Source organism: Sorex araneus, chromosome 2 (assembly GCF_027595985.1).
Source record: "Sorex araneus isolate mSorAra2 chromosome 2, mSorAra2.pri, whole genome shotgun sequence".
NCBI classification, from domain to species: domain Eukaryota; kingdom Metazoa; phylum Chordata; class Mammalia; order Eulipotyphla; family Soricidae; genus Sorex; species Sorex araneus.
Window position 1 is genome coordinate 245540965 of NC_073303.1, and position 22538 is coordinate 245563502.

Here is a 22538-nt window from a genome sequence, read left to right on the forward strand (position 1 = left end):
CTTGTTACTGTTTTGGGCATATCGAATACGCCACGGGTAGCTTGCCAGGCTCTGCTGTGTGGGCGGGATACTCTCGGTAGCTTGCCACGGGGCTCTCCTAGAGGGATGGAGGAATCGAACCCAGGTTGGCCAAGAGCAAGGCAAATGCCCTATCCACTATGCTATCCCTCCAGTCCAATAAGAATCCTATATGAAAAAAAAAAAAGATGGCAGGGCTAGAGAGTTAGTACAGCAGGTAAGGCATTTGCCTTTCATATGGCTGACCTTGGTTCAATCACCAGCATCCCAAATGGCCCCCAGCACTGCCAGGAGTAATTCCTGAATGCTGAGCCAAGAATAGCCCCTGAACATCGCTGGATATGCCCTCCCCCTTCCCCCGCCAAAATAACAAATATTTTTAAAACATGGTCAATTTAGAGAGCATTGTTGGTGGAATGTGGTGAGAAAGAAATCCTCATCCACCATTGATGAGGATTTCAGTCTAAATGGAAAACAGCATGGAGACTTATTCACAAATTAAAACAAGCACACCTATAGGATCCTATAATTCCATTCCACTCCTTGGCTCGCATCGCAAGAAAATCAAAACATCAATTTGAATGTCTTTGCATGCCTGTATTCATGACTGTGCTATTTCCAATCCAAGATCTGATACCAACCCAAATGTCTAACGACAGATGAGTGATAAAAGAAATTGTGGCCTAAATACACAATGGAGTACTTCTCAGCTATATAAGAAAGGATGAAATCTTGCTCTTTGCTCCAACTTGAATGAAACTTGAGCGGATCGTGATATGTGAAATACGTTATAAATAGAAGGAGAAAAGCTGATACTCTCTCTCATATGTGGCATAGAAAGAAATAAAACAAGGACTAGGTGTCTAGGATTGCAGGACTCCCCTCCCCCCATTTGACATTGGGAGTTGAGGTTATCAAGAACAGGGGGATAGGGAATGAGGGAAGGGGTGGGAAGTGATGCAGCAGTTGTGAGTTCAGGACCATCTTGGAGATGGACTTTGGCACTTCGTTGGAGGTGGAGGTGTAGCAACTAAGTGCACCAAAATTCTAAGTGTTAACGCTGTTGTTACCTTTCTAACAATTAATATTACAAATATTTCTCTCCAACACAGGGGAAATGTTGAAAGAGTAAGAAACCAGCAGGAGAAATCCCTGAGCATAGCCAGCTCTGGTTCAAAATGATAACGTTTTCATAGAGCTGAAAAGAGAAGATTTTTTTTTTCTCTTTGGGTCACACCTGGCGGTGCTCAGAGGTTATTCCTGACTCATACACTCAGGAATTACTCCTGGCAGTGCTCGGGACCATATGGGGTGCTGGAAATCGAACCTGGGTCTGCTGCATACAAGGCAAATGTCCTACCCACTGTGCTATCGTTCCAGCTCCAATAATTTTTTTAACAAAAGAAAACCCCAGGAAAAAAATGTAATAAATCCAATGTTCACACTCTGTTGTTTTTTTTTTTTTTTGCTTTTTTTTTGGGTCACACCTGGCGATGCACAGGGGTTACTCCTGGCTCTGCACTCAGGAATTACCCCTGGCCGTGCTCAGGGGACCATATGGGATGCTGGGATTTGAACCCGGGTCGGCCTCGTGCAAGGCAAACACCCTACCCGCTGTGCTATCTCTCCAGCCCCCACACACTCTGTTTTTTAAGTAAAGAGTTTTTTATTATGTCCCCAAGTAAAAAGTAAATAAACTTAAACTGAGTAACTTTCTCTGTCTTTTAATTGAAAACTTTTTTTTTTGGTTGTTGAAGTTTAGTCACCAGTGGTTTACACATTTATCAATAATGGAATTTCAGACATATCATGTTCCACCTCCATTACCCTCCATTATCAATGTGAGTGTCAGGGTCTGCAGGATACAGTGCTCTGTCCTTTCTCCCTCTCCACAAGGAGCTTAGGTTTATCGGGTCACATCAGTCAAAGTGCTTCCGAGTCACTCCCATTCCTTTGTTTAGTTGTAACCACTTCTCTATGCTCTCTTCCCAACTAGTTAATCCACTTTTATAATATTTTATAATATTAAAATTATGCTAATAATATGCTTTTATAACTTGGGATTTAATTGGTTTCGAATATTATTCCCTCCCAGGCATCTGCTTTCTCGACTAAAGCTTCAGTTGCCCTTAGTTCCTAGCACCCCAAAAGCAGGGTCCCGACGAGGGACTGAATGGATCCAGGGCAAGCTGTGAACTACTCTGGCATCAAAATGGGCCAGGCTAAAGCGCCATGATTTTTAATTATAAGTTAAGAACTTGATCGGACAAATGCTACCATGATCCAAAAGCAACAACGAGACTAGGACCCTGCTAGGAATAGGAAAGACTAATCTGGCCTGAGCACTGTAGTCTGAGATCGAGATGGCCCCAGGAGAGCAATTCTATAAGCTTAATGTATCTCTTATTGTATCCATACAAAATGATTAATATTGTGAATGCTTATATGTTAGTTGGACAAGAAGAGGAGAAACACACCCATGGGATTCCATTCTTGGCTGGGTCATCCTGCTGAAAAAGAATCTGTCCTAGAAGCAGCATCCCCTGAGGGAAAGAACTTAAACCCTATTAATTGTGACCACACCTATGTGTAAGCCCCAACCCCTCATGCTTGGGGATTTAACTAGGCTGTAAGAGTGGGCTGGGGGTGCCAGATCCAGGGGATCCAGATCCAGATCCAGAGCGAGGAGAATGAAGTAGCATGGGGGAGGAAGAAGCAGGAGGAGAATCAGAGGAGAATGAAGATGGGAATGGAATAAACTGCAACTGAGACCAACCAGCCTGGCCCTCGTTCCTTCCTTCACCTGCCCACTGCCATCGACCTCCCCGGGGTGGGGGAAGCAACGTGAGACTACAGAACTCAGGCAACGGGAGAGATAGAGCCTCACTGCCCTTTTTTGTGTTTACACAAGGGTCCCCCACAAATGTCCTCAAATTCTTTACCCCACTACTCGCCTCTGTGATAGAAACATTTTACAGTTTATTTGTTTGCTTTATTTTGATTTGGGGAACACAAATTTACTTTGATTTGGGGGACACAATGGCAATGCTCAAAGTTTACTCCTGACTCTGCACTCAGGAATCCCTCCTGGTTATGCTTGAGAAACCATATGGGATGCCGGGGATTTGAACCCATGCCAACCACACTCAAAGAAAATGCATTAGCCGATATATATCTTTTTATCCCACATAACAAAGTTTAATCATTGTCATTTGGGTCCCAAGCTTACATTTTGATTTGACAGATCACAACTTCTTATTCTCAGGAGGAGAGCTCCGAAATGATGCGGTTCACCAACTCTAAGACAAGTGCCGTCTCATTGTTTCTTCCCAAGGAGACTTGTCAGAGCGCCCTTGATGTCTTTGTTCCTGAGGCTGTAGATGAAGGGGTTCAGCATGGGGGTGACCACCGTGTACATCACGGAGGCAACGGTATTGCGCTGTGAGTTCTGGGTCACAGCAGAGCTCAGGTACACCCCTAGGGAAGTGCCATAAAACAAAGAGACCACGGAGAGGTGAGACACACACGTGGAAAATGCTTTATACTTCCCCTGCGCTGAGGCGAGCCCACGTATAGAGGAGACAATCTTAGAGTACGAGTAAAGGATCCCAGCGAAGGGGCCCACCCCAAAGAGTACAGCTGAAATATACATTGCCACATAACTAAGAAAAGTGTCAGAACAAGCTAGGTGGACCACCTGATTGAGTTCACAGAAAAAGTGAGGGATTTCCACACGTGCACAGAAGGACAGTGTCAGAACCATGAGGATTTCTAACAAGGAATCCAGGGCACTCATGACCCAGGAAAGTAGAAGCAGAAGCCCACAGAGCCGGGGGTTCATGATGACTGTGTAGTGCAGGGGGTGGCAGATGGCCACATAGCGGTCATAGGCCATTGCTGTCAATAGAAGAATGTCCACTGCTGCAAAGAGTATGAAGAGATACATCTGGGTGATGCAACCCTCATAAGAGATGACTTTGCTGTGGACTTGGATGTTCACCAGCATCTTAGGGACAGTGGTGGAAGTGAAGCAGATGTCCACGAAGGACAGGTTGGACAGGAAGAAGTACATGGGCGTGTGGAGGTGGGGGTCTGAGCTGACGGCCAGGATGATGAGCAGGTTTCCCAGCATGGTGATCAGGTACATGGACAGGAAAAGGTAAAAGATGAGGGGCTGCAGTTCCGGCTCCTCTGAGAATCCTAGAAGAAGAAATTCTGTAATTCCTGTAAGGTTTGCTGGTTCCATGTGCTGCAGAAACCTGCAAGTTTTGGGTCAAGATACACAATTACTATCCGATGCAACAGGCATGTGTGACTTAAGATTTTGCATTTTTTTTCAATTTTTAATTATTTATTTTTTTAATTGAATCACGGTGAGCTATAGGTTATTTGTGATTCCACTTCATTTATACTGTTCCAACACCCATCCCTTCACCAGTGTACATTCAACACTACACTACTTTCAACACTCAGTTCTTGTCCACAGTGATCATTTCCAACTATTCTTGTCATACTGGTCAAACAAAGGCAGGAGGACTGGTTGAAAGCTTGCCACTAGTGTTGGGGTCAAAGGGCAGTTAGGATAGGGAAGGGACCAGTATGACTTAGGTTCTTGTATTAACGTTTTCTTGGGTGAATTCACTATTGTGAATAACTTTATAAAAATAAAAAAATATATAAAAGTAAATGTAATAAAAGCAGGAAGTATAAAAAAGAGGCAAAATAATAAATAAATACATAAATACATAAATAAACAGATTTATGCTCAGGGGTTACTCCTAGTGTGCTTGGGGGACTAGGTGGGGTCCTGGGGATCAGACCCACTTTGGGCACATGCAAAGTCCGCACCCTACATGCTGTACCATCTCTCCAGCCCTTATGATTTTTACATATATAATAAGAGACTCTCAAAGCCTGTAATCCATGATATATTATGATAATTTAAGTAACCAACCAGCCTGGTACTGGTGGCTCAGAGCCAAGTTCACATTGAGATACAAAAAAAAAAAAAACTGGAAAAGAAAATTTCATATAGAAGCTCGATTTTCATGTTCTATGAAGATGCTTGAACTCAATATGCAAGGAAAATAGAAAGGTGATTTGTAGTCAAATGCCGAGGAGAATGGTTTCTATGAGAGTAGACTATCAGGCAGCTTTAAGAAACAGATCTACTGCCAGCAGACCAAAAGAAAGTTGATAAAAGAGATGTGAAAAGAAACAGAAAATGTGTATGAAGGGTGATTACTCGGAAGTATTTATATGGTGAACCTTCACTTTGCTTTTATTTAGTTAGTTTTATTTATTTAATTTTTTATTATTGAATCACTGTGAGATACAGTTACAAACTTCATGTTTGAATTTCAATCATACAATGTTCAAACGCCCATCCCTCCACCACCAATGTCCCCAGTATACCCCCCTTTCCAGCCCTCCCCCTGCCTCCCCCATACTCTCTCTTTATTTTTGGGCATTATAGTTTGCAATACAGATACTGAGAGGTTATCATGTTTGGTCTTTTATCTACTTTCAGCACATATCTCCCATTCTGATGGATTTCTCTAACTATCATTGACTTATTGAGCCCTTCTTTGTTCCAGCTAACTTCTCCCCCAGTTCATGAGGCAGGCTTCCAAATATGGGGCAATATTCCTGGCCTTGTGTGTACTGTCCTTGGGTGTCTGTCTCATATTATCTTATTTTATATTACACAAATGTCACTTTGCTTTTAAAGCAAAGATATCTCTCAGAATATTAAAGTGTATGACTAATTCTTTCAACTAAAACAAACTCCCTAAGATACACACAAAAAGAGGGTCCCAATTGACTCTGAAAAACTAGTAAAACTTCACATATCCCCCCTCATATAACTGTACATGCATAAGTGAGTTTAATGGAAGCAACATGAAAACTGTCATTGTTTCAGATAAATCCATGAAAAACAGCAGCAAAACATTGCTTCCCATCATACCAAGCAAATGGCTCAAGAAAAAATTTACATGAAAAATGGACATGTGTGTCAGTATACAGATGTCTACAGATATGTTCTGACATGCAGGAAATGAATTAATTAGAAAAATAAAGCTTGTTAGCACATCCTTTTCCATGTCCATACTTTTCTCTCTCATGAATATCTTCATGAGTGGATACCATGGTATGTACTGTCTGTTGTTGCAGATTTGTTCACACATTTCTTTGTCTGGGTCTTTCTCATGTATAGGCAAACAGTTAAGTACAATGTTCACACTAATTATTGAAAATCAGTGTTCACAGGATAGCCCCAGATATCAACTGCAATATTCACACATTTCTGTTAAATTCAAAAATCTTTGGACTCACTTCTACTTTTCCTGAAAAGTGACACTCGTTTTCCTCTTCTACTTTACCCTGTATTATTACCGTGTAATTACCACAAATGATCCCTGTATTATTTCTTACCTTTTGGTCGTTAAATATATGTATATATTATTTTATATACATATATTTTAAAATAATATGTATATAATAGACTATAGTATATACTGTATACTATATCATAATATAGCATGATATATAATAATATAGTTTATATACATATCATTTTAAATTATATATTATTTTTAATATATATTAAAAACTCAGGGGCCGGAGAGATAGCACAGCGGGTAGGGCGTTTGCCTTGCACGCGGCCAACCCGGGTTCAATTCCCAGCATCCCATATGGTCCCCTGAGCACCGCCAGGGGTAATTCCTGAGTGTAGAGCCAGGAATAACCCCTGTGCATCGCCAGGTGTGACCCAAAAAGAAAAAAAAAAAACTCAATTCTATAACACAAATTCTGCTATCTGAGCTAGGCTGGTCATTCCGAGGTGACCTGAGGTAAATGTTCTTGCCTTTCCTTCTGTCAAACAAGCATCTGTAGAATCTACATGACATTTCAACTCACCTGGGTAGATTTCTGATCAACGCCAAATTCCTGGATCCTATTATGGAACTTCCAGCTGAGTTGGCTAAGTATCCCTGAGAGGATCCCGGGTTCCCTGTGATGTGATGTCCTCAGGTGATCCCAATAATTGAAGGGACAGGTGGGCTGGACTTAGGAAAGCATGCATAGACTGCAGGACCCATGAAAATAACAGGCAAATCCAAACAGGGACCCAGTGTTTATTAATGTTTATTCATGAGGCCTCTGTCAGCAATTGTTTGTGAGATGTGAAGAAATCTAAATCACCACAGTCAACTCTGCAAAATCCTTTGAATGATGCCTTGTGACTGGAGTTTCACACCATTATCAGGGACCACCCTAACTGTTGGGACCGATTTGTGGAGTGTTGAGTGTTGGAGAAACCGTTTGAAGATGGCACTGAAAGCGTAAATGCTCTTTTATCCTGGGGCTATTGATTTTCTGTCCAAGTTGAACTTTGGTGGCTTCTGTCCTGTGACCCGAGGAAGATTCAGAGCATCCTCAGACCCCACCCATCTGCTCCAGTATTACTGTTAAAATATTGGTGGAAATTTCCCAGAATTTTCTAAGAAACATATTCATCCAGGGTAGTAGAAATTAGATCCTTTTATAATGGTGAATTTTATTTTCCTTTTGGGGCCACACCTGGCGATGCACAGGGGTTACTCCTGGCTCATACACTCAGGAATTACTCCTGGCGGTGCTCGGGGGACCCAATAGGAAGCTGGGAATCGAACCCAGGTTGGCCGTGTGCAAGGCAAATGCCCTACCCACTGTGCTATCACTCCAGCCCTGAAAAAAACCTATTTTTTGACTTGGCATATTTTCCAAGTCTATAAGGCTTATGAAAGCCCATCAAAGGTATATATTGCTGCCACACTATGAACTATCATGAAGCATCTTAGACATAAATGAAAAGTTATGAATTGATGCCTGGGCTAAACAACCGGCCCGGTGAAGAGTGGGGCTGGTACTTTAGAGGGAGCCTCATTCTGAGTGAGAAGGAAAGAGAGAAAAATCTAGAAAAGAACCTGCCACATTGAAACTCTACTTTCCCTCCTAGAATATGCGATATCTGTCTCTCTCACAAGACCTCAGGGAGGCAGCCTTGCTGTTCATTCTCTGTGACAGCTGTCTTTCATTCCCTGCAGAGGCCGCCTGACAGCTGGACTCACCTGGGTGCAATCCCAGAGGCAGCCTCCGAGTGCAAACACAAATTCCTCCCTGCAAGGTTGATGGCAAGACTGGAGCCCAGACAAGGCAGCAGGAAGGAGAGGAAGCTTCGCTCCACGGACACATTCAGGGCCGCAAAAGCATCGTCCTCGCCCCGTGCATCCCTAGAGTGAACACGCAGAGGGACCGGGCAGAGGCGTATTTACAGCTGCTGTGTTGGCTCATTAGCCTGTTTCCTTTCTCACTCCAGCCTCTGAGAGCACTGGATCCCCAAGGGTCACTGGTCCATACAGGATGGAAATTTCCTGCAGGGGCTCAGGTGCCAGGAGAGCGTGTTAGGAGTCAGGTGTAACCAACTGTTTTCTCCTCCCTGAGCCCCTGACTCACTGAGGGGTCATCTCCCAGGACTGTCCCAGGCCTGGGTGGTCCCAGATCACAATTATGTGGGATGTGGGTCTCAGCGAAGGTCCCTGCATCTTCAGAGCATCCACACAGAACTGACAACCCCTGAGATCAGCAGAGATGGACCCCACAGTCCTTCACTCCGTGTCACTTTTGCCAACCTAAGGAGGAATTTCACGCTTACATAGGATGTTACTTGATCCCAACTAATGACCTAGAGAGACATTCATGTAAAAACCTAATCATATATAGAACATTTAATAAATAGTGAGATACTCAGTATTAAAAATGTATGAAATCATTAGCAAGTAGGAATAAACATAACTGTTCCTGTTTTTTGTTTGCTTACTGGATTTTGTTTATTGGTGATGATCAGCTCTTACTCATGAATCTGCACTCAGCGATCACTCATAGTGGACTCAAGTGACCATATTGGGTTCCATGGATCAACCCCGGGTCAGCTGAGTACAACTGGCTCTGGTATTTCTCAGACTTCAACAGACCTTTCTTACTGCAGCAGAGGGCAATTATAAGCACCATTAGTGAGTGCCTTCAGAGTTATTTTGACCTTTACTGTTTCAGGGGATAGATCCTATTTCCCTGCCTGTAGAGAAAGTCCACAGATCATCAAATACCTAGAATTATTCATGCAAAAGGTCAAACGGGGAACATCGGGAAACATTCAGATTGGCCCTTCTCCAAGTCCCTTTTCTATACTGCAGGCATCAAGGCAGGCATCAAGCTGATACTGACTCAGCTGATGGTTCCTGAAACCAGAATCCCACGATTTCCTGTCTGATGACGGGGCTGCAGGTCAGGGTCTAACATCCACACTATGTATAGAACCCCATTCTGTGGGGGTGTAAGTGACATATTTCAGAAGTGGAGCACAGGGAGATTACATTAGACTTAGATGTGTAAACTGTGGACTAGGCCGAGCCTGGAAAATCAGTGTCTCTCCTCACTCTGGGTCTCCAACAGAGCTGGCGGCTCCCCTGGGAGTATTTGGTGGATTTTTTTTCCAGTTAACATATTTATTTATTTATATTATGTTTTAGACTTACTGGTTTATTTTTTATTATTATTATTTTTAATGAATCACCGTAAGGTAGTTACAAACTTACAAACTTTCATGATTACGTTCCAGTACGATAGCACAGCAATCACAGCGGGTAGGGCATTCACCTTGCACGAGGCCCACCTGGGTTCGATTCCTCTGTCCCTTTCGAAGAGCCCGGCAAGCTACCCAGAGTATCTCGCCCGCACAGCAGAGCCTGGCAAGCTAGCCGTGGCATATTCGATATGCCAAAAACAATAACAACAAGTCTCACAATGGAGACATTACTGGTGCCCGCTTAAGCAATGCAATGGGATGACAGTGACACAGTGATACCCACGAGTACCCATCCCTCCACCAGAGAGTACTTGGCAATTTTTTTTCTTTTTGGGTTACACCGGCGATGCACAGGGGTAACTCCTGGCTTTGCACTCAGGAATCACTCCTGGCAGTGCTCAGGGGACCATATGGGATGCTGGGGATTGAACCCGGGTTGGCCACGTGCAAGGCAAATGCCCTACTATCGCTGTGCTATCACTCCAGCCCCTACTAGGCACTTTTTAATGGTGCAGTAAACATCCAAAACACACAGCTTGCGCTAACTCAAAGCTTGAGCATAACTCAAAGCTCACAATTCCCCATATCAAATATGCACAGTTGAGGTCAGGAATTCCAAACCAATAAATAACTCATGATTCAGAAGTTCTGCCTTGGGATAAGGTCCAGAGCATGAACACTGAACACTGAAGAGATTAGGAGCTAATCTTCTAATTGGCAAAAAACCAAGGGCAGGTTTAAAGATAGGAATTGTGGAGTTAAGTGATCATAATTCATTTTTATAAAATACGAGACTAATACAACGATGGAAAGAGAGTCTGCTGATGGTAAGCTGATTCACTATGAAAGAGCAGATGAGATTCCCGTATTCATGAGTGAATATAGACTCATAGCTGAATGCAGACTTAAGATCCAAGCAGGGCGTGGTTCCTGCCTCCTGTCCCTGCACAATTCCATTTAGTAGACTTGATAGCAATGCATTTACTTTTAGAATGACTTGCTATCCATAAAAGCCGAGTGCACAGAACTGATAGGAGTACAATTGCAACAATTATTTTCCTTTTTGAGATCTTTCTGGTGTTTGATAAAGGCATATATTTGTCTCTGTCATTTTAATTTGTGCCACATCATTCTTTGAGGTGGGAGTCTGGGCCACAGCTGGCCGTGCTTGGGACTATTCCTGCTTCTGGGTGTAGAGATCACTCTGGGTGGTGCTTGGAGACCACCATAGGCAATGCTGGGAGTTGAACTGGGGCAGCTGCCTGGAAGGCATTAATCCCTCTACCATCTCTCTTGCCTCCATTTCGCAGAATTCTAATTTCCAACCAGATGCTGCAGTTAAGACTGATGTGTAGGCATGCAGTGGCAAACGGGGTGAAGCTGAATCCCGGAACGAAATTTCAGTGATTCCATCTGTCCAGTGAGTGAAGTTTGGTTAATGAAGGGATCTGATTTCCTTCGTATTTGTTCATTGGTATTTGGAGCAATTATTTTCTCCAGTGAAAGCTCCAAGGTCAGGATACTCCCTCCTCGCAAACAAGTTTAGCTCATGGTTATGCAATGGGGCAGCAAGCAAGCAGGGTAAGTCCCACTAGAACAAACCAGATCACTCTGACTTCAATGCTAGACATCATAGGTATGCACTGATTGTGCGTCACTCTAAGGGCACAGCTATGTAAACACCCAGCTTTGTACTCACTTGTCTGTTTAGGCCTAAAGAATGGCCCCTTGATAGCCCTGTGACGGGTGCCCAGGAGAAGTGATGCTCAACTAATAAACAAATAAGCCAAAAGTACCCCTCGCTAGGGGCTGCCCAGGCCAGCTTACTGGATAGTCCCCAAGTCTCTTTCATTCTCTGGACCCTCTGGAGAGTTGAATATGTTGGGGACTAGATAGATAAAGCAGACAGAGGATGGGGAATTTATGGTTCTTCTAAACCCAGAATGCAGGTGCCCTGGGGTGGAAGACTGCCCCCTGAGGGGGTCCTGTAACTGCTCTACCTCTGCTCTCCCTCCCAGGAGAATCTCCCTCTGAGAAAGCCCATTACAAAGACTTTTGTCCTGATTTACTAAGGACCTTGGATGTGTTAAAGTCTAACCAGGATAGATTAAGACAGTTATTCAATGACGAACAATGTGGTTCTTCGCTTTCTCCTATTACTGGTTTGAAGCAGTAAATATTTTATGTAGAGGATAGTCAAGCCTCTATGAGGCGTTTAGCTCCCTGAGCCCATGCTTTTGCCTCTTTCTGTTTTATTTTAGTACTTGCTTCAAACCTATTCACCAGGGGCCAGTTCTGGGCAGAAGTTTACAGCAAGCAGCTGCCACAGGCGTTAGATGCCGATTTACAGAATCCCCTTAGTTGCCGATTTACAGAATCCCCTTAGTTGCTGAGAAAACCCATTGTGAACAAAGCAAGAATCACATGTGGGGGCTGGAGTGAAGAGCCAGGAGTAACCCCTGTACATTGTCGGGTGTGACCCAAAAAGAAAAAAAAAATCCTCTCTCCAAATTGTCTGCCGTAGAGGCAGGGGGAGGGTTGGAAGGTGGGGTGGGGGTGGAGGGGGATACTGAGGACATTGGTGGTGGAGAATGTGCTCTAGTGGAGGGATGGGTGTTCAATCACTGTATGACTGAAACTCAAACATGAAAGTTTTGTAACTGTATCTCAGTGATTCAATAAAAAATAAAATAAAATAAAAAATTAAAATTCTCCCTCCTTCAAAATGGCCACATGGGCGTGTAAGACTAAGAAGGCATATTTATTTTTTTACAGTCACAAAACTTTCATGTGAGTTTCAGTCATACAATGATTGAACACCCATGCCTCCACCAGTGCACATTTTCTACCACAAATGTCCCCAGTATACCCACCCCCTTCCTTTATGGCAGACAATATCCTTCGTACTCTCTCTCTACTTTGGGGCATCATGATTTGAAGATAGATATAGATACTGAGAGGTTTGGTTTAGTCCTTTCAGCACACACCTCCCATCCAGAACGATCCCTCCATCATTGACTTAGTGATCCCTTCTCTATCCCAGCTGCCTTCTCCCCCAGCTCATGAGGCAGGCTTAAGAAGGCATATTTAGAGTCAGTGTAGACGTTTACTCTCAGCCCTTCAGCCAATTGGCAGCCTCAGGTAAGAACAATTAACTCTGCCTTTTGGGCAGAGTACCCCCCAGGCAAGGTTTTAGCTTCCATTACCCTGATCAAACTCATGATAGCATATGCACGTTTCCGAGCTCCTTCATGGACTGGGCTGCTAGCATCAGTAAACCAAGTTGCACCTGGGACCTCCTTTAAATCAGCCTGGTAGAGGGGCTGGAGCGATAGTACAGCGGGCAGGGTGTTTGCCTTGCATAGGACCAACCAGGGTTTGAGCCACGGCATACCATATGGTCCCCCAAGCACCACCAGGAGTAATTCCTGAGCATCACTGGATGTGAACCCAAAAGAAAAAATAAATAATAAATAAATCAGCCTGGTAGAATACACTGTTCCATCACCTCCACACACTTGTGACCTAAAGCCTCATGGGTTTCCTCAGAGAGAGGAATAAAGCTTGCTGGACATGTCCTAGAGGTCACTTCCGGAGAATCTAAAAGTAGAGCTTGGTAGTAAGCCAGCCTCCCACCTGTCATCCATCTATGGCCTTTTATTTACGGCACATCCTGGACCTGCTGAGGAGTCAGAACTTCTAGCGGTTGTCCTAGAGCACTGTAGCACTGTCATCCCATTGTTCATCGATTTGCTCAAGCGGGTACCAGTAACGTCTCCATTGTGAGACTTGTTGTTACTGTTTTTGGCATATTGAATACGCCACGGGGAGCTTGCCAGGCTCTGCCATGCAGGCGGGATACTCTTGGTAGATTGCTGGGCTCTCTGAGAGGGACGAAGGAATCGAACCCAGGTCAGCCATGTGCAAGACAAACGCCCTACCTGCTAGAGCAAGCGTTATAAATTCCTCTACCATCAGAGCGGTTACTGCTACTGCTTGCAGGGACCCTGGCCAACCCGGGACCACACTGCACACGAGTCTGCCGAGAGTGTGATGTCGGTGGGCCCCACGGGTGGCTTACGTGAGGCAGGGAGGAGAAAGACAGTCACTTTCTCCCCATCCGCCTCTGTCACCCAGGGCCCAGGGTTACTGGGTTCTTGTCTCACCTCCGGGAAAAGAATTCTAGGATTAGACAAGTAGTGAAGTAAAACAGGTTTTATTTGGAGGTTTTGAAGGGGAGGGAGGGGGGTTAGGGAAAGGGAGGGGGAGGGGGAAGGGAGAGGGGAGAGGAACCCAAGGGAGAGTGAGGGCTTCCCCAAATAAGGAGATTCCCTGAATAGCCTTTATGATTGGCTTTTATATGCATATTCTTAGGAATGCCTTAGTCTGGAGTCTTCTGACAAAGGTAAGGGTTGATCAAGTATTGCATCAAAGGAACAGCTTTAAAGTTTCTGATGAATCTCTTTCAAGTCCTTAATTATGTCTCTCCGCTGAAGTTCATCATCTCTGCAGGGGTCCAGCAGAGATGGACCCTCCTCAGGGTCTGTTGCTGGCGCCAGGTGGGGTCTTATCAGGCCTTGCTTCCTGTTTTCTGCAAGGTCGCAAGGTCGGCTTTTGCAACTCCAGGGCTATTACTTCCCAGAAAATTTTCTGCCATGGCCTTGGAAGGGGGCCTTCCGCTCTGCCTGCCTGCCTACATCAAGTGTTCTGGGAGATCGGCCAAGGACAGAGTAGGTGGCTCCCGTATCGATCAAAAAATCAATACCCCTCCCTGCTACGTCAAAGGTAACACAAGGCCCAGCTTTTATGATCACCACGTTGGCGTCAGGAGCTAGCGCTAACCTCGGGCCTCCTCCACAGTCGAAGCTCTCCTCTCTGGACTGACGCTTCTGGAATCTTCCAGCTGAGGGTCTGCCTCTAGGGTCACTTTGAGATCTCAGGGCCCTCTGGACAGCAGCTGCAACCAACTGAGCCTGGTGTTGTCGTTTAAGCCGACCTCTGTGGGCTTTCCTGGCTCTCTCCACCTGCTCTCGATTGTCATACACGCTGCAAGCCACTGCGACAAGCTGGCTCAGAGGGGTGTGGGGTCCCATCGCTGACTGCTGAAGCTTCTGCCTTATGTCAAAGGCACACTGACTTATAAAGTAAGCGGCTACCAGGATTTTCCCCTCCTCAGACTGGGGATCGATGTTTGTACACTTCCTCATGGTCTCTATCAACCTTTCCCGAAATTGGTAAGGGTTTTCATCTTTCTCCTGCCTCACTTCCTGCAGCTTGTCATAATTAACAGCCTGAGTCACGCACCTCTTCATCCCTGATATTAAACAGTTAATCATAAGATCTCGCCTTTTCCTGCCTCCTCGGGTTTGATAATCCCATTTCGGGTCTTCTAAGGGAACTGCTGTTAAGCCCACGGGGAAATCCGGGGCTGCAGTCCGGAGCTCGTCTGCATAGGCCTGTGCGGCGGTTACAATCTGTCCCTTTTCTTCCGGGGTGCAACAGCTGGACAGGAGTACGTGTACATCATCCCAGGTGAGCTCAAAAGTGTAGGTGAGGGCCCTAAATTCCTCTGTAAACTTTGAAGGATCCTCCCCAAAACGCCCAAGCTGTCGTTTGCATCGGTGAAGGTCACTCATTGAAAAGGGCACAGGACCCTTCACCGGGCCTGCCTCTCCGATCGGCGCCTCCCTTAGGGAAAACGTTTGGGCTGGTTTATCATTTTTTGCGTGGTAGGAGGCACCGCTCTGCGTGCACTCTGCCGGCCTGGCATTCGATGATGAAGAGGCGCACGCCCGAGCTGCTTTGGAGTGGCAGCGGGCTCCTTTGCAGATACACTCTTCTGCACTAGCCTCATCTTCCGAGGGGGAGCTACGCCCCTGAGCTGCTTTCCCCGCATGAGCACGGGGAGCTCTCCTGCTAGCATCGCCCTCTTCCCACCGGAGGCCGTCCTCCTGAGCTGCTTTAAGATCACAGTGGGCTTTCCGGCTCGTACCCTTTTCTAAACTCTTGTCCTCTAAGGGGGAGAGAGAACACTGTCCCGCTGCCAAGGTAGGAAGCCTTGAACTAAGCGGCTTCTGAATTGCCGGGAGTGATTTTGGAAGGCGCTGGGGCTCATCAGGGCCAGTCCCAGTCTGTGAAATTGTAGCATGCTCCGCAGGGGGCGGAGCCAGGGTTGGGGGCGGAGTCGGAGTCCGGGGAGGCGGAGTCAGGGGTGGAGGCGGGGTTACGGGAGGAGGCGGAGTCTCAGTCACGCCCTCCTGCAGGGCTGGAACCGCCCCCGCTCCACAGCGTGCAATTTGTGGGGAGTTTAACACCAGAATATCAGCTCTAGGGTCTGGTTCTGGTTCCTTCGCTGCTGAGATGTGCGCGTAGCAGATGCGACAGCTCTTTCTTTTCTCCAAATCCTGATAGAGGGCCATGAAGGCCTGGACATAGGAGATTTCATCCCACTTCTTATGCTTCTTGCAAAAACGACCTAACTGCAAAATGTCCTGGAAATGCAAGCTGCCATACACTGGCCACCTCTGTCCGTGCTCTAGTTTATATTCGGGCCACGTAGTGTTACAAAGGTCAATAAGATGCTCCTTATTTAAACTATCTAATCGGAAGCTCTTCCAATGTTTTAATAAGCAACCCAAAGGGGAATCTTTAGGGATCGAAGTAGAATTGCCCATATTTCCTGAGTGCCAGCAATAACCTATGAAAAAGAAAAACAAAAAACCTAAGAGAGGATGATTCCTTGGCAAAACTTTTCCCTTAATCTCTTTAATTTGTCCCAAGGGGCTTTGTTCCCTTCTGGCTAGAGTGTTGTGACTTTAACAGGGGGTCCAAGGCGAGACATAACCACAACTAGCCTGAGTCTGAGAATCACAAGCGGAGACGTTTCCATCAGTGATCTCTGAGCTACCCCAGGCATCCCTGGGGCTCTCCTGATTGTCCAGTCCGACCACGGCAGTATGTGAAGCTGGACCTAGATTGCCATGGGTTTCAGGAAAACTTGCTATTGAGAAAGGGAAAAGAGAAAAAGTTCTGGCTTTCTTAGCTTTGCCAAGTCTTCCACTACCTTTTACTTTTTTTTTTATTTTTTTGATTTTGGGGTCACACCTGGCGATGCACAGGGGTTACTCCTGGCTCTACACTCAGGAATCACCCCTGGCGGTACTCAGGGGACCCTATGGGATGCTGGGAATGGAACCCGGGTCGTCCGCGTGCAAGGCAAACGCCCTACCCGCTGTGCTATTGCTTCAGCCCCCTACTTTTATTATTTTTTTTTTCTGCCTTAAATGGCCTAAAGTGAAACCAACTGGCTGCAGTCATTAGCATTTCAATTGGCCTCTAGCTGATTTCTAGCTAGTCTGAGATTCGAGTGGGGAAAGATTTTCTGTTTGGTTGTTGATCTCCCGTTTTTAATATCCCAGAATCTTTTCATGGTTAAGTTTTTCCTCCCATCCCTCCCAGATTGAATGCAATGTTGATGTAGGCAGGCAGGCAGATAGGAAAGGCCCCCTCTCCAGGGGATGGCAGTAAATTTCCTGGGAAATAGTTCTGAAGTTGCAAAGGCCAACCTCGCAGAAAACAGGAACTAAGGTCTGTTAAGACACCTACGGCCAGCAACGGACCCAGAGAAGCTCCTGCAGAAACAAAAGGCCAGGAAAGGAATTTCAAAGAAGACCATCACCACTCCCAACCCCCCTAGGCAACCTCCTTAGCAACGGACTTTGACCTAGGTAGAAGCCCCACCAGGGGGCAAGTTGGAGAAACCCTATAAAAGCCACCTTGAACAAAGGAAGGGCGCGCCACCTGCCGGAGCATAGGTGTCACCCCGCATCTCCCCTCTTGAGACGTGGCCTCTAGTGCTTTCCTGTCTAATACTGGGATGCGTGTAGGGGCTCTCTCCGCCCTTGGAGAAGCCCGGGTTCTCTCTTGAGCGCGTTACTCTCCACTCTCCCACTTTCTCTCCCTCCCTCCCTCCAAAACCTCCAAATAAAATCTGTTTTGCTTCACTGCTCGTCGCGAGGAGAGACAAGAACCCAGTAACCCTGGGTCCCGGGTGGCAGAGGCGGTTCGGGAGAAAGTGACCTGTCTTTCTCCTCCCTGCTTCACATAAGCCACCCGTGGGGCCCACTGACATCAACGAGAGACAAAGGAGGGGTGCCTTTTCGCAGAGACCATTCAGGGGCTTTGCCTGGCCAGTGGAGAGCTTAGCCATAGTAGCTCAGCGCTGTGACTTGCGGCTGCATCTAAGCCAGTGCCACCCTTGACTGTGCGTCCTCCGTGGAATCGCAGACAGCCCACACGAGCTCCGTGACTTAGAGGGACTTTAAGAGTGCCAGGTGGTGAAGCCACAAAATCACGCCCGACAGGTGGGCCTATCGGGGTGCTCATGCTCGCACACATCCACACAGAGGGTATCACATTCCTCCCTCACCCCCGGAGATTTCCAAGGCAGCATACCTCCACGGCAGATTGTTCACGGATCACCTCCTTCCTCATAGGATTCTTCCCTGCACATGTGCTTTGGTGGTCACCAAACTGATGTCGGTGGACCCCACGGGTGGCTCCTGGGAGGCGGGGAGGAGAAAGACGGTCACTTTCTCCCCATCTGCCTCCGCCACTTCCTGGCTCAGCTGGGAAGACGAGGACTGATAAAGTCTATGACGCGCCCCTGCTCGGCCGGGCCAGAGCCCCGCCAGCTCCACCAAGTGGCCGCCAAGCCGTACCTGACGTCCGTTTGGTCTCTTAGGCACGCGAGTTGAGCCCCAACTGCTTTCTCGGGGAGTCCCCGGCTCAGGTTGGAGCAAGGATTTGCTCTTTGCAGGAAAGAAGTCAGGCCAGGCCTTACCCAGGGGTTCGAGGTTCTTGTCTCGCCTCCCAGAAGAGAATTGCAGTAGTAGACGAGCAGGAAAGGAAAACAGGTTTTATTTGGAGGTTTTTAGGAAGAGGGAGGAGGGAGAGAGAGGAAGAGAGAGGAGAGTAATGCACTCAAGAGAGAGCGCGGGCTTCCCCCAAAGCGGAGAAGCCTTGAGTAGCCTTGAAGACTGGCTTTCCTATGCCTATTCTCAGGGGTGCCTTTTCTCAGAGACCATTCAGGTGCTTTGCCTGACCAGTGGAGAGCTTAGCCATAGTAGCTCAGCGCTGTGACTTGGGACTGCAGGGTGGGGTGGTGGGGGTGGGGCTGGGGGTGGTGGGAGGGATTCTGGGAACATTGGTGGAGGAGAATGGGCACTGGTGGAGGGATGTAAAGGAAATGCAAATATGAAAGTTCATAAGTTTGTAACTCACTAATAAAAAAAAGAATGAAGTGCTCTTAAGAAATCCTTTTTTTTTTTTACGAATTGTAAATACTGCTTGGTTTTTAGATATCTCATTTTCCCTCCCAGTTGTATTACACCTTATGACTAGTCTTTTTGAGGTAGACAAGTAGGCTGAGAAGCACACGCCCCTCCCCCCCCCACACACACATGCATGCAATAGCAATGAAATTTCTGGAAAGTAATAAAGCCACCACCAGTTCTAAGTCTGACCCACCTTGTGGATACAGAAAGCAAGACCTGATAAGACCTTCCCCAGCAACTGACCCTGAGGAGACTGGACCTCTCCCTACAGAAAGAGCCTGAAGGGAATTACTTGAGAATCCTCAATTCCTTTCTTTTCTTTTTTTTCTTTTTGGGTCTTACCCGGCAATGCACAGGGGTTACTCCTGGCTTTGCACTCAGGAATTACTCCTGGCGGTGCTCAGGGGACCATATGGGATGCTGGTAATAGAACCCTGGTCTGCCGCGTGCAAGGCAAATACCCTACCCTCTGTGCTATCGCTCCAGGCCCTCAATTCCTTTCTTTAATCTGTTTAACTCTCAGCTAGCCAAAATCAGAGAAGGCTGGACCCACCCTCCGAAATAAAGATCCAGCTGGTCAAGGAAAGGAGTTTCAGAGGTGACCTTGCCCAACTTTACCCACTTAGCAACAACCCTAGCAACGGACTCTTACTGTGAGGAACTGGCCCAGGACAGACCACAGGAATCTATTTAGCTTTCTTAAGACTCTTTTTACAGGAGCCTGCATACTAGAATAACTTGTCTATCTGTCTCTGAGCAAGAAATTCGGATACAGGTACCCTGGGTCACAAGAAGGGTGGTGGTCAGACCAGATAACCAGACCCATATCACACGACCCATATCACAAGACCCAGGACTGCCCCCAGAACCAGGACATTCCTGAATATTGGCGCGAATACTGATCTCTAAAACCATAGGCTAAGGGGTGATGTCCTTTTAAATGGATTGGTTAAGAAAGTTTGTAATATTACAAATCAATTGGCTATGAAATGCATGGGCTCTGCTGTAACGTCCAGGGAAGGCCTATATAAGATCTCCTTTGGAGAAGCTCGGGGTCTTTGGCCCAACCTGCTGGACCTGCGTGTCCGTGTAGGCGGCTGGACCCTGGCTAGCCAGTCTTACAATAAACCCTGCTTGCTGTTTGCTGTCTCTGGAGTCTCTTTGTCGTTATAGGGAGATCTCAATCCCCGCCCTAACATTATTTAGCTAGAAAGCCCCACATAGTGGGGGCTTGGAAAAACCCCTATAAAAGCCACCTTGAACAAAGGGATGGTGCACATATGCTGCTTGTGCCCATGTGGTCGAGCATGTATGTCGCCCACATCTCCCCTCTTGAGTGTGGACTTTCCTGTCCAATGCTCTGTGTGTGTGTGTGTGTGTGTGTGTGTGTGTGTGTGTGTGTGTGTGTGTGTGTGTTCTCTCCGCTCCTGGGGAAGCCCATGTTCTCCCTTAGTGGGTTACTCTCTCTCTCTCTCTCTCTCTCTCTCTCTCTCTCTCTCTCTCTCTCTCTCTCTTTCTCACACACACACACACACACACACACACACACACACACACACACACTTTCCCTCCCTCCTCACCTTAAAAAACCTTCAAATAAAATTGCTTTACTTTTCTGCTCATCTGCTCCTGCAATTCTTTTCTGCGAGGCACGACGAGAATCTGGTCACCCTGGGTGAGGCGTGGGACTGGTTTTCCTTTCCTGAGAAGAGCAATTCCTTGCTCCAACCCGGAGTCCGTGGCTCCCTGAGAAATCAGGTGTTGGGGATCAAATCCCGAGCCTAGAGGACAGAGCGGGCATCAGGTGAGGCTTGTCTGCCACCTGGTGGGGCTGGCGGGGTTCTGGCCCACTCGGAGCCCGGGCTCATGGAAGACTTTACCAGTCCTAGTCTTCCCTCCCCACTGAGTCTGTGGGTGGCAGGGGCGGATCAGGAGAAAGTGACCGTCTCTCTTCCCTGCCTCACAAAAGCTACCTGTGGGGCCTACTGACATCATTTTAATAAAAGTTTACATTTAACAAATATGTAGGTCTTTTAAGAATACAGTGGGATTTTTGGTTGTTTTTTTTTCCCCCGCATCACACACACCTAGCTCTGTGCTCAGGAATTACTCCTGGCCGTGCTCGGGGGACCATATGAGATGCTGGGAATCGAACCCCTGTTGGCCACATGGAAGGCAAATGTCTTACATGCTGTGCTATCGCTCCAGCCCCAGAATAAAGTGTTCTTAAGAAATCCAGGGCTGGAGAGATATATGGCAGGTAGGACATTTGCCTTGCACATGGACGACCTGTGTTCAATCCCTGGCATCCCATAATGTCCCCCAAGCACTGCCAGGAGTAATTCCTGAGTGAAGAGTCAGGAGTAATCCCTGAGTATTGCTGGGAGTGACCCGAAAAGCAAAAAAAAAAGAAAAGGAAGGAAGGAAGGAAGGAAGGAAGGAAGGAAGGAAGGAAGGAAGGAAGGAAGGAAGGAAGGAAGGAAGGAAGGAAGGAAGGAAGGAAGGAAGGAAGGAAGGAAGAAAGAAAGAAAGAAAGAAAGAAAGAAAGAAAGAAAGAAAGAAAGAAAGAAAGAAAGAAAGAAAGAAAGAAAGAAAGAAAGAAAGAAAGAAAGAAAGAAAGAAAGAAAGAAAGAAAGAAAGAAAGAAAGAAAGAAAGAAAAGAAATCCATGTAAAAGAAATCCATGTAAAAGAAATCCATGTATAGGCCTGGGAGATAGTTCAGCAGGTGATGTGATGTAGGCAAGTAGGTAGATAGGAAAAGGCAGTGGAATTCCTAGGAGTAGGTAAATCACCTAGCCTTATGGCTGACCTGACCCAGCTGTGAACACAGGAACTAAGGCCTGATAAGATCTTGACCTGTCACTCCATGATACTTTATGATCACCTAAGTAACCAACCAGCATTATACTGGTGGCTCAGAGTCAAGTTCAGAGTCAGAGATACAAGGAAACTGGAAAAGAAGAATTGAGCTTCTAGCTCTAGTTTCATATCCTATGAAGATGCACAGGCTCAAATATGCAAGGATAATAGAAAGGTTATCAGATGTCAGATGTCAAGGAGAATGGTTTCTATGATGGTAGGATATCAAGCAGCAGTGAAAAAGAGATCTAATCTCAGAAGGGCAAAAAAGAAATGTAAGAATGAGAGAGATGTGCAAAGAAAAAGAAAATACGTATGAAGGGTGATTTATCAGAAGTATGTGGGTGAGGGGCTGGAGTGATAGGACAGCAGGAATGGTGTTTGCCTTGCACACAGCTGAGCCACGTTCGATCCCTGGCATCCCAGAGGATATCCTGAGCACCACCAGGAGTCGTTTCTGAGTGCAGAGCCAGAAGTAACCCCTGAGCATAGTCAGATGTGGCCCCAAACGCAAAAATTAAAAAAAAGAAGTATGTGAGTAAACCTTTAAACATTTTGTTTTAAAAGGAAGTATATCTCTGTGAAAATTATTTTTTATTTTTTATTGAATTACCGTGAAATACAGTTACAAAGCTTAATTGAGTTTCAGTCATACAATGTTCACCCATTCTTCAACACCCATTCTTCAACCAGTGTA

At 46.3% G+C, this 22538-nt stretch overlaps 1 protein-coding gene across 1 annotated transcript; it reads right to left on the reverse strand.

The window, feature by feature from the left end:
- Positions 1-3334: 3334 nt before the first annotated feature.
- On the reverse strand, positions 3335-4165 carry LOC101555743 (olfactory receptor 7D4-like). Its single transcript, XM_055124715.1, has 2 exons — positions 3814-4165; positions 3335-3528 (listed from the first exon to the last, which is right to left on the reverse strand). The coding sequence occupies exons 1-2, from the start codon at positions 4163-4165 to the stop codon at positions 3335-3337; spliced, it is 546 nt and encodes a 181-aa protein (XP_054980690.1).
- Between the last annotated feature and the right edge of the window lie 18373 nt (positions 4166-22538).

Excerpts from the sequence above, each read along its gene's own strand:
- LOC101555743 (XM_055124715.1), bottom strand. The coding sequence starts at position 4,165 with ATGTACCTGATCACCATGCTGGGAAACCTGCTCATCATCCTGGCCGTC. Across the intron at positions 3,529-3,813 it reads GCTTCTACTTTCCTGGGTCA|CCGTGGTCTCTTTGTTTTAT; the intron begins TGAGTGCCCTGG and ends TGTCTCACCTCT.